This window comes from Lissotriton helveticus, chromosome 2_1 (assembly GCF_964261635.1).
Source record: "Lissotriton helveticus chromosome 2_1, aLisHel1.1, whole genome shotgun sequence".
Taxonomy (NCBI): domain Eukaryota; kingdom Metazoa; phylum Chordata; class Amphibia; order Caudata; family Salamandridae; genus Lissotriton; species Lissotriton helveticus.
Window position 1 is genome coordinate 560,473,620 of NC_136059.1, and position 12,410 is coordinate 560,486,029.

The window sequence follows — 12,410 nt, forward strand, 5'->3', positions numbered from 1 at the left end:
TACGAGTCAGACCTTCGTTTAGGGGTTTTGGAGCAAATTAATTTGATAGTAAGAAGTTTTTGAAAGCATGTTTAGATTCTGTTTTGGAATGTTTGAGTTGGAAAAATCCATGCAGATTCTTCGTAAGGACCGCTAAGCGACTTCCTCCCTTGGTACACAGGTCCAAGCATCTTTGGATGGACTAACAACAGGTTAGTTTAGACACATCAATAAGATTTACCCATCTTAAGCGATATGAGAACAATATAGAACTGAAATTCTAAAACTGTATATTTGAACATGATGAGTCTATGTAAAAAAAGAAAAAGGAAATGTAGTGGTGTACATACCCACAGCTCTTGCTTTGAGGATATGATATCCACTGATGTACTGCACAGTAAACACTGCTTGTGTATAAGCTCTGCAGATATCCTACATCTACTTGCACACTTACCTGGCTTGCACAGATGAATACTCCAGGAGCACCCTTTCACTTATAAACCATGCCTATTGGCTTTGCCAATGCTGATATTTGAATAATATGAAGGAAAGGCCTCGGCTGGTAGAGGCATGGGTGGAGAGAGATGTGGCAGGAAGAAGTATAAGCAAGGAGAGGTGTGGGCTCAGGTCAACCTGGGATAGATGACAGAAAGGAGATGCATAGGATGGGAGAGCTACGGGTGGGGTGGATACAGGCAGAGAGAGCTGTGTACAGGCAGAGGAGTAAGTAGTAAGAGATGCTACCCAGGCAGAAGAGTGGTTGAAAGAGGTACTGTCTGACAGATATACGGGCAGGAAAAGAGGCAGGTTGAAAGAGGTGCGAGTGGGCACAGGTGAGGGCGGGAAAAGGTGAGGGTTGGTAAAAGTATGGGCTGGGGAGGTACATACTGGGTGCAGATATGGACAGTAGGGGCAGAGAAAGGTATGGGCAGAGAGTTTAAGGCTGGGGAGGTTCAGACTTGGAAATGTATGTGCAGTGAAAGCTATGAGCTGGGAGGCATGCATGGATAGTTATGGTTCGGGAGAGGTGAGGTTGGGAGAGGTGCCGCCTGGCCTGGGTACAGAGTAGGACAGATTCTGGCAAGCTAAAATAGGGGCAGGGAGAGGCATGAAAAGCACCATATACGTACAGCAACATATGTTCATGTGAGTTGTAATACGAAAATGACCCAATCTAGGAGAAAACTTTGACAAAGTGCCAGTTTTTTGTGTCTTTTTTTTTTTTTTATGCCTTTGTGGTTTGTATAAACACCCACTGTGTAGCTGGCTTTAGTTTTGTTTATAGTAACAACATTGATGACAATAACAGTGAAACTTAGGCACAAAGCCAGCGTCTAGTGCATCTTACATAAAAAGTTGCACAGTTGTTCTAAACGCTGTAGAGCTAGCTTTTTTAATTAATTGGTTTAAGCTTTTTCAAGAATTTCTATTGAAGTCATGCCTTATCATTTTTAATACCAGAGGTATGCCTTTACTGAGATTCCTATTGTATCTACAGGACATCAATGGAGGAAAAGTAAACGAAGATCTGTTGCTGTAACGCTTAGAACATGTTAATCTTCTTGTGCGCGAAAGAAACAATGAAGCGTAAACAAAGCTGAGAATAATTAGCGCTGCCTGCGTAACTAACATCATTCTGAGCTGTACATTCAACACGATATTGCAATGACTCAATTAAAATCTACAGGTTATGTCTCATCTGCAGTGTTACAAAGGGGCTACCTGATGACCCATCACCAAAACCTAATGAGAACACAACAGGGACAAGGTCCCCACCCTCAAAAATGACATGGCCATGACAGACAGACCGATGAAGCAAAGCAAAGCAGGAAAAACACTTGGAAGCCAGGGGCTCAACTGCTGAAGAGGGCAAAACCAAAGCCCACTCTCTCTATAATGTTTCGCATTGTACTTTTCTAAAGAATTGATGACATGAAGTCTCCCGGAGGATACACTTGTTTACATCCATATCTGAGCTAACTCAAAATACAACCGAGTCTAAGGATTACCAGCACTGTTAGTGTAACATCTTTATTGCAGGGGAGAGGTGTGGCGCCGCGGCTAGGGCGACTGACTCCGGAATCTGGGGCCCACGGTTCGATCCCCGGCACTGGCGGCAGGTCAGCCCAGCACCATGTGACTCTGGGCAATAGCTTGCTTAATCTTCCCGACGGCCTCCAGCGCCTAGAGACCCTTATAGGTGATTGTGCGCGTTACAAATGTGCATTATTATTATTATTATTATTCCTGCTGTGCTTTCTACACACTTTATATACCATTGTGCTGGGAATCCATTAAGGTTCTTGGAATGAAATGAGACACAGTTGGTGTGGGTACCTTATTTGGAAACCAAAGTTACGAGGGAGTATGCACAAAGTATACCAAATATCAAAACAAGTTTTGAGAGAGCTATGAGCTTTGGCAATGTGTTTTAGCAGGGTTGTACACCAGTGTGACTGATGTTCAGAATGGCTAACAGTTATTGGCATGCGATGGTGTAGGGTAGATTTGAATGCAGCAGATTAGGGGTACATTGGAATAGAGTGGAGTGGGATTGATCGGAGTACAGTGGAGAGGGGTAGATTGGGGTAGGGGGGTGGGGTAGAATGGGGTAGATTGGGGTGGACTGCAGTGGTGTGGATTGTACTGGAGTGGAGTGGGGTAGATTGCATTGTAGCAGATTGGATTGGAGCTGAGTGGGACTGATCGGGGTGGAGTACATTGGAGTGGACTAGACTGGCATGGTAGGTTGGAGTGGGGTAGATTGGGGTGGACTGGGGCAAATTGGATGGTATAGATTCAGAAAGAGTGGATTGGGGAGGATTGTAGTAGAGTAGAGTGGATTGTGGTAGACTGCAGTGGAGTGTGGTAGATTGGATGGAGTGGGATAGATTGGAGTGTACAGGAGGGGGTATGATGTGGGTAGGGTGGAGTGGAGTTTGATAATTTGGAGGACATTGGGGGGGATTGCAGAGAAGTGGGGTACATAAGGGTTCAGTGGGGTAGAGTGGAGTGGGGAGATTGGAGTTGAGTGGGGTAGACTGGTGTGGAGTGGGGTAATTGGGATGGAGTGGATTGGATTGGCATAGACGAGTGGAGCGGTGTAGATTTGAGTGGAGTGGAGTAGACTGGGGTAGATTGGTGTGGGTTAGATTGAGTGGGGTAGATTAGACTACACTGGAGTTAAGTGTGGTAGACTGGCGTAGATTGTAGTGGAATATGGTAGACTGGGGTAGATTGTAGTGGGGTAGATTGTAGTGGATTGGGGTAGATTTGATTATAGTTGAGTGTGTTAGGGTAGAGTGGAGTGTGATGGATTGGGGTAAATTGAAGTGGAGTGCGGTAGATTGGAGTGGGGGTGGATAGGGTTGAAGTGGGGTAGGATAGATTGGGGTGTGATAAATTGGAATGGGGATGATTCAGGTGGATTGGGGCAGCTTGGTTTAGATTGAATTAGAGTGGAGCGGGGTAGATTGAAGTATAGTGGGTTGGGGTACATTGGGATAGATTGAGTGGGGTAGATGGGAATGGAGTAGATTAGGAGGAGTGGAGTAGAGTGGGGTAGACTGTCGTGAAATGTAGTGGGTAGGGACAGACTGGAGTAAGGTAGATTAGGGTAGAGTGGAGCAGAGTAAGTGGTGTGGAGTGTTATTGTTGTTATTGTTAAGGTTTTTGTAGAGCGCGCAGTAACCCTGGGGCATCCCGGCGCTAGAACCTGGTAGTCATGAGGGAGAAGCAGCGGGAGGGAGGGAGAGATCAGGGGAACAGATAGGTTTTCAGTGCTTTCCTAAATTGGAGGAGAATTGGTTCGGTTCTCAGTTTCCGGGGGAGACCGTTCCAGAGTTTTGCCGTGTTCACTGAGAAGCGGCGACCTCCCGTTCGGGCCCTTTTGACTTTATGGACCGTGATGAAGTTCTCATGATTTGACCGGAGTGCTCTGGTGGCTTTGTAGGGGATAATACAGTCTTTGAGAATGGGTGGTCCTTTGTTATGGAGAGTTTTATGTGCCAGGCAGAGGGCCTTGAAGACTACCCTTTCTCTGACTGGCAGCCAGTGAAGCTGTTTCAGGGCTGGCTTGGCCGAGGATCTGGCCGGGGTGTTGGTTAGAAGTCGGGCGGCCACATTCTGGATTCTCTGAAGGGTGTTGAGTGTGACTTCCGGTGCTCCCAGATAGATTGCGTTGCTGTAGTCCAGCCGAGACAAAATAAGGCCCTGAATCAGCAGTTTTTGGGAGGTGAAGGGGAGTAAGGGGAGCACTTTCCTGCATGCCCTGAGGAGTCCAAAGCATGTACCGGCCACTTTTTTTTGCCTGGACTCTAAAGGAGAGATCTTTTTCCATCCAAACCCCCAGGCTCTTGACTTCATCCTTGGGGGTGGGGGGATCGCCTAAACAGGAAGGCCACATGTTGGGCGGCAGGGAGGGCCCTTTTTGTCCGAGCAGCAGGATTTCGGTCTTAGACCCATTAAGTTTCAATGCCGAGGAGTTCATCCAGTTGTGGATTTCCGTGAGACACCCGTGTAGATTGGAGGGTTCTTGGTCCGGGTGTGAGAGGGTCACCACCAACTGGGTGTCATCGGCATAGTTGATAATCGTCACACCAAACGGAGTGACCACCTCCTCTAAAGGGGACATGTAAACGTTAAACAACGTTGGGCTTAATGAAGAGCCCTGCGGTACTCCGCAGCGGAGGGGGACCGCCGGGGAGCGACCATCATTCTCCCAGACCTGGAAGCCGCGGTTATTCAGAAATGACGTTAGCCATTTCAGTGCCGTGCCCTTCACTCCAATACCTCTCAGACGATGGATCAGGACCTGGTGGTTGACAGTGTCGAAGGCCGCACTGAGGTCCAGGAGGATCACTGCCACTGATCCTCCTGTATCAAGAATGCTTCTGGCCTTCTCTACTGCCGCTAGGAGGGCGGTGTCGGTGCCCTGGCCAGGGCGGAAGCCTGTCTGTGAGTGGAGGTGCGCAGAGTGGATTGGCGTAGAGTGGATTGGCGTAGAGTACAATGGCGTGTCATGGAGTGAGTGGCATGGAGTTGAGTGTCTTAGAGTGGAGGGGAGTAGAGTGGAGTAGCATGTAGCAGAGTGGAGTGGCATAGAATGGAGTGGCGTAGATTGAAGTTGAGCGTTGTAGAGTGGAGAGCTGTAAAGTGTAGTGGCGTAGTGTGGAGTATGCATGGTGTGGTAGCGCATCCCCATGACAATACATGTTCAATTGAATAACCATTACATTTGCACATACATATTTTTACTGCACACAAATGATAATGTGTGCTAATGTCATCACCTAATGCATTGATGTGTTTTGATCGTATTTAAATAATTGTTTCGACCACACTTCAGAATTATTTGAAAAATGTGCTTCATTTGTTCTTTCATACTTCTGATATATTCTGAAATATCAGCACGTTCATTTTTGTTGTGTGCTAAAAAAAATAGCATCCTACACCCTCTCCTCTCACATGGCTACTCAGCAGAATTGTCACATAGATTTTCTAACTTTGGAATCACAGAAAGAACAGTAAACAGCAAGCTCCCTCAGAAGACAGAGCGTGACATCTGACCTCAGTCGGTTAAGGAACAACAAATGTGACAAGATAAGAACAAGATTAAAGGCCGGTTTACAGAAAATGAGTACTCCGAAGAATACAGTTCTCAGGAGGAACTAACTCAAGCTGGACAGCCTGAACCAAATAAAACCAGCAAATAGAAAGCAAGCCAATCTGAGTTACAAACCACAAAGCCAATAGTAAGCAAACGGGTGAAATGCATTCCCAGGAAGCTTTCCGAATGCCCACAAGTCATAAGCAAACCGCTGTCTGGCAAGCTTCGACTTAAAAATAGCTCAGCACTAGGGGAAAAGCCTCAGCAGTTAAGGGGTTACAGCTGACAATAGCCTGATCTACAAAAGGCTCATGACAATAAGCAATGATGGAAAATGGAATTAAAGGCGAGCCAGGCTGGCTCCATGGAAATGGAAAACCACTTATACCCTAACAAGTTTAAGGTCAATACTTTTTAAATAACAGCTTTGACTAAAATGAATGACTAAAGCTTCTCAGGAAATAACATGATTATGAAGGGTCAATTAACAGTGATAACATAGTTTGCCAGATTGCTAGGAAGGAATATGCAGGGTTTGTCGCAGAACACTGGCCAATATATACACTAGCAAAGATTCATTAAATAAGCACCTACTTTCCTCTTAAGGGCACGCTCACAATATAACCATGAACTAAATAATCAACCAACCACAAAGACAGCTTCAGTCGGTTTTGGGTTAATGTTAATTTGCTGGAGCCGATAAACTCTATGATGAATCTCAGAATTCATTTAGATGGCAGGAGAACCTTTAAGCAGGGGTAAAGCTTACATAAAGATGCAGCATTACTAACAAACTTGAAGGAAGGCAGTCTGGTAAAATGTTGAATAAGTTTATGAATTATACTGCATTTCTGCGAATACTTTCAAATAACCACGTTAGCACTCAAAAATGGAAAGCATTATAGCAGTGGTTCTTAACCTGGATTCTGCAAGGCCTACTCAGGGGGTCTGCGACTGTTTTACAAAATTCAATTATATTAACATTAATAAATTATAAAGTATATACAAATAAAGAAGCAAAAATGAAAAAGTGAAAAAAACTTTATGCGTTTGAGAATTACGGAAAATATTTGAAAATGTGTTTGGCATATACTTATTTTTTGTGTTTTTGTGTGTTATTTTGAGATTCAAATCATAGAAATTGCTCAGACTTGGGGTCCCTGGCTTCCAATAATGAATCAGTGGGTGTTCCCGGTTTACTGTAATCATTCATTGGGGTCCATAGAAATCAAAAGGTTAAGAACCGCTGGTCTATAGAATCAGTTATGCTCAAAAACCGGCATAACTGCTGTTCTAGTGGACAAACATCGACCGTGTGTAGCTGGAGACGTATTTATTTCCACTGCTAGAATTTGTCACTCGAATATTTGCTTTCTCAAAGTTTTTAGGCGCTAGATTGAGGGGGGCACTGTTTTACACCTGGATCTGCTGCTTTTCCTGCATAGAAGCAGAGAATTGTTAACCATAACAGGCGCAGACGTACAAAATGTAGCTCAGGTGTACAGTAAAAGGAAAATATTGCTTATATAGAAGATTAAATCGAAGGGAATAAAGCGCATTGCATTTATTCTTACTTTATTTCGGAACATTTCTTGTAAAGTGCTGTTCCCGCCCTAATGTTTTATGTTACAAAAGATACATAGTGTACACCAGCACCCTAAGGTCTCTAGGCACTAAAACAGAGGCGCATCAGATGGTGAACAGTTAGAGCTGAAGAGATGTGTTTTAATTTTTTATCCTGAAAAGAAGATGAGAGGTAGCAAGTTCCAAAGTAAGGCTACCATGTTTGGGTGCAGGTATATAAAACACATTCCCTCCTACTCTTGAGCACCTAAAGCACTGGACAGGAAGAAGTCTGAGGCTAGATGAAGAACCCGCACCATTATGGGGTGCACATTCTCAACCGTTAGGAGAGAAATAAAGGCACTGAGCTAGATATAGATTCTTTAAACATGCAGAAGGCGAGGGGCCCAAGACAGCAGGCCAAATGACCAAGTTCTAAAGACAGGCGCTCCATCGATAACAAACCTCTTGGTCTTGTCCAGGTTACGTTTTATGCAATGACTGTCCATCCTCTAACATGCAGTTTCTCAAACAAGGTAATTTTTTGGACGGCCACTCAAATGGAAGAGTATTTGGGTATCATCTGCATAACCAAGGAGTTGAAAGCCATGAGAATGTATCAGAGAAAACAGTTGTTAAACAGAGAATGAAAATTTAAGGAGTAAGTGCAGATCTTTGAGGGACTTGGTATGTTGATATACTGAAGACAGAGAAAAAAACAAAAGCCTTTGACTCTTCAGGAACAGTGGTGAGTCCAATAAACTGCATGAAATATCAAGTTTTTCAGATTGGACAGAAGTGTTGTGTATTAAATGTAGTAAAGAAAATCAAAAAAACTGAGGGAACTCAACATGAGCGCCCATCTGAAGCTCGTCAAGAGTGACAACTATGGTGTATTCTGTGGCACGGCCGGGCAGAAATCCGCCTGGACATTGCCAAGAATGGACTGGGATTAAAGGAACGAGCACAAAGGTACAGACCCACGAGTTTCACGAATCTTTGCCGCAGCAAGTATTAACATAATATGGTGATAGTTTGTAGGTATTGAAGTAACCAAGAAGGTTTTTTATCAGGTGAGGAACAATCGTTCTGTATCGTAGAGTCTCAGCGAATGAAGCAGCGCTGAGTGAGTACTTCAATTTCGTGAGCAAGTCTGGGACAATTAAGTCGCCAGGAAGATGCAAGGCCCGGATCAGAACTGGATCACTGGAGGTGGAAGGGCTATTTACAGTTGGGATATCAGGGTGGATTTTTCCATTGATAAGAGGCTAAAATCAGAACCACCTGTCAGTGGAGGCGAGAACCTGAGAGGAGGTCCTAATATTATTGGCTACTGAATCACATAAAAGTGAGATTTTATCAGTGAAAATTGTAGCACGTTAGTAGCAACAGAATTTGAGATGGTGGAGAGAATCCCATAGCTGTACTGAATGAAGCAAGTTTGTTAGGATTCTCAACAAAAAAAATAGCAAATATACGAATGGAATAATACTTCTGAGGACAAAAACGGCCTAGACGCTGTAGCCATGCAAGCTGGTTTTATACTCAGGTTTAACTCTGGGGAAGTATTTAGAGAACCAAATTAATTGTGCTCTTTTTCTTGTTTTTTCTGCAAATTAGGTTATTCATCATACCACAGAGCCATTTTGGCTTCACGCTGTGCATTTTTGTGTGACACAGCCAGAGAGACCTGTTGAAGCGCTGACGTAATGAGCTCTCAAGAAGTAGTCTAGCAGGGCTGACGAGACAGAGAAGGCATGCTAGGAAGCGAAGGAGGAAGGAAACTGATTTGGTTTTAGGTTCTTCCAGTTCCTCGTAATAAGAGGAGCAAGGTTATGAGGCAAAAACTATTTGAGACGATAGTCAGAACAACATTAGATAATAAATTAAATAATAATCAGACCATAATTTGTGAATTGTTGCTGAGAAAAAAATTACCTTATATGGGGCAAATAACTGCGACCGGGTGCATGCCTTAAGATGTTAATTACATCGTTTTGGAGGTTGATGAAGAGGGCTGGCCCACATGCCCTCAGTACAGGTTTATTGGTTTGTATTTATTTACGATGTTATTTTAATTATAGGAGGCAGTCTCATGCCAGACCGAAAAAACAAAGGGGGAGAATGTGCGCTTGGGAGTCTTCTCAGCTTTGACTGCTCACGCAGGGTCTGGATGGAATTTCCCCAGAGCGGGAAATGGATGGAGACAGATGACCGTGAACTTTTCAAACACAAAGGAAATATGGTTTGGGTTAAGAGATCCAGCTGGTGTCTGTTATTCCTGCCAAGTGATAACCATGTGCATGTGCGCTCTAATCTCCAAGCACATTATAAAAAAATAAAAAAACACGTTTCATTTGACAGCGGAGTTAATATTTTGCATGTAGTTAAACCAGGACACATTGAAATGGCCCAACCTACTTTATCATCAGACTCTTCAGATCTTTGTCTTCGCCTTCTCGTAAATCGAATTTTCTGGTGAGTGAAAGTGATATTTCCGTCTTCGCGAGCTGACTCAGGGCGCTTTCCTTGTTGGGGTCACTCGGGTCGACAGCGCTTTCCCCTGCAGAAGAAGATGGGTTACCGGTGAAAACTGACTCACAGCATGGAAAGCAAGAGACACAGGAAACATGACAGCTAGGACAGGCATGAAGCAGGGGACGATGGGTAATTGCTTCCATACTTCAGACTGTCCATGCTCGTCATCCAGGGCCCTGGTCATGCATTGTAAGATAGAGCAAACACAATGACAACTGTGAAACTGTAGAAAATACGTATGTCATATCGGAGAACAACTAAGATGATCTTTTTTAACACTAAATTAGCCATGTTCTGCTAACATGTTTATATCATATGAACTAAGTGTAGAGAGACTGAAGGAAAAAGAAAACGCTTCATGGCCTTTGAACTAGTCACTTAAACAAAACATTATTTTTTTTAGTTTTTTCACTGATCAAGGAATCACTGTAGGCGGGGACTGCATACGAATCCCCCATGTTTGTGTTCAGGGATGATTCCACCTTGAGAACACTTCGCTCACCCCTACTTGGTGAATCACATTTTGGTTTTCCCAACATTCTTTAGCACTGAAGAAGGTGAGTAGATAAACATTTTCTTTAGATTTTGTAGTGTTTAAAACCCCCAGTGACGTACGGATTCTCTCCTCTTTCACGGTTACTATACTGCAATACTACTCTTTGCATACTCTCCTCCTCCGATGCAACAGTGCAGAATCTTTTAACATCATCTTTGCCATCACTCACGTGTTCTTTGATTCCAGGACCATGCTGTACTAATGTGCTGGATAATAATAAAAAATATTATTTGCTGTACTGCGAAAGGACAATACTTAGGTAGCAAGTGGCATATGGGAAACTTAACATGATTTTTTTAATACCTCTTTCACTCACTACGAAGTGTTCTTTCCATCACCAACTTGTATGTTTCAAATTCATTCTTTGCCATCAGTTGTTAGCAAGTCTCACCACTGCTCTTTTTTCCCCATTTTGTTTATCTAAGCTGAAAATGCCCTTCCTCCTATAGCATCAACCCCAGTAATTGAAGATAGCTGCTAACTATGACCGGTTCACAGCTAGGTCATAAAAGTGGATGCACCTCATGAATTAATGTCAGTTCAACCTCCTACTAGGCACATCTCAGGTGGCTTCCATATCGGCACATGGTACATCTTGTCAGGGCTATTTCCAGGCAATTTACCTACATGCAGCCATCTCTACCAGTAAAAAAAGGCAGCAAGGTGTCAAATACTGTGCCAAGGCTTGCCTGGAATGAAATAGAAGTCTGGTGGCTCCGCAGACCTTGTTATGATGTCTCCCAGGGATCAAGCCATGACACAGGGCATTGGATAATCCATAAAAATGTGCAGTGGCCACTGGTGAGTTGTGTAAACCAGTGGCCTCCAGCTCAATCCTTTTAATACCCTGCACTGCAGTCAAGACTTTGCACTATTGCCCACATAAAGGTCCATGTCTGCTATATAAACAGAGGTGAACAGAAAAGAACACTTTGGATTATTTCCCATTAGTTGGGACACCCAGCTGATTCTCTCCCTCACCAACGACCCCGCCACCGCCAGAGCCAACCTTCACGAAGGGATGAAAGACGTAGCCGAGTGGATGACAACCAGCCGCCTGAAACTGAACTCAGACAAGACGGAAGTTCTCATCCTGGGCTCCTCGCCCTCCGCCTGGGACGACTCCTGGTGGCCCCCCGCCCTGGGCACCGCACCCAAACCGACGGACCACGCACGCAACCTGGGCTTCATCCTGGACTCCTCCCTCTCCATGACCAGACAAGTCAACGCCGTCTCTGCGTCCTGTTTTCACATCCTGCGCATGCTACGGAAGATCTTCCGGTGGATCCCCACTGAGACCAGGAAGACGGTCACCCAGGCCCTCGTTACCAGCCGACTGGACTACGGCAACGCCCTCTACGCCGGAACCACAGCCAAGCTACAGAAGAGACTCCAGCGGATCCAGAACGCCTCAGCCAGACTCATCCTCGACATCCCCCGACGCAGCCACATCTCCGGACATCTAAGAGACCTGCACTGGCTCCCCGTCAACAAAAGAATCACCTTCCGTCTCCTCACCCACGCACACAAAGCCCTACACGACCAAGGCCCGAGCTACCTCAACAACCGCCTCAACTTCTACGCTCCCAAACGCCACCTCCGATCGACCAACCACGCCCTCGCCGCCGTCCCCCCCATCCGAAGAGCGACAACAGGAGGAAGGTCCTCTCCTACCTGGCCGCCAAGACCTGGAACTCCCTCCCGTCCGACCTGCGCCTGACCCAAGACCAAGACCAATCAATGATTGATTGATTGATTTTAACCTTATGAGATGTGTAAAAGAGTAGGCCGCAACCGACAGTCCATGGAGGACAGAGTATTCGCTCTGTGGGAGGTAACAGCCAAGAATTAGGAGTTTTATCTTGAAATTAACCAAGTAGATGTTTATGCTTCTCTACTCTTGGAGAGCCAAATATTCAGTTTCAAAAAGTATAAGCAGTGGATGGAGCAAGTCCCCATTTCCCTTCACTTGGAACCAGACTGCTGTTGCTGTCTCACATTTCTACTAACTCAACACCTAGCCGATTGCCATTGTGGCATGTGGCTAGAGCAAGGTGAGCTGTACCTTTGCTTCTGCAGACAAGGTGGGTACCTGGGATACACAGGAGAAGCCATCATAGTTTATTCAGGCTGCTCCTTGAAAAGGCCAACTAAAAGGCACATTAC

At 44.9% G+C, this 12,410-nt stretch overlaps 1 protein-coding gene across 2 annotated transcripts in view; it reads right to left on the reverse strand.

Annotated features, from left to right (window-relative positions):
• IQGAP2 (IQ motif containing GTPase activating protein 2) overlaps positions 1–12,410 on the reverse strand; it is a 1,127,142-nt gene that overhangs the window by 56,836 nt on the left and 1,057,896 nt on the right. For both annotated transcript variants that reach the window (XM_078675224.1, XM_078675225.1), the window contains one exon: positions 9,572–9,713. In XM_078675224.1, coding sequence (XP_078531350.1) covers positions 9,572–9,713 — 142 coding nt within the window. The remainder of the gene's footprint in view (positions 1–9,571; positions 9,714–12,410) is intronic.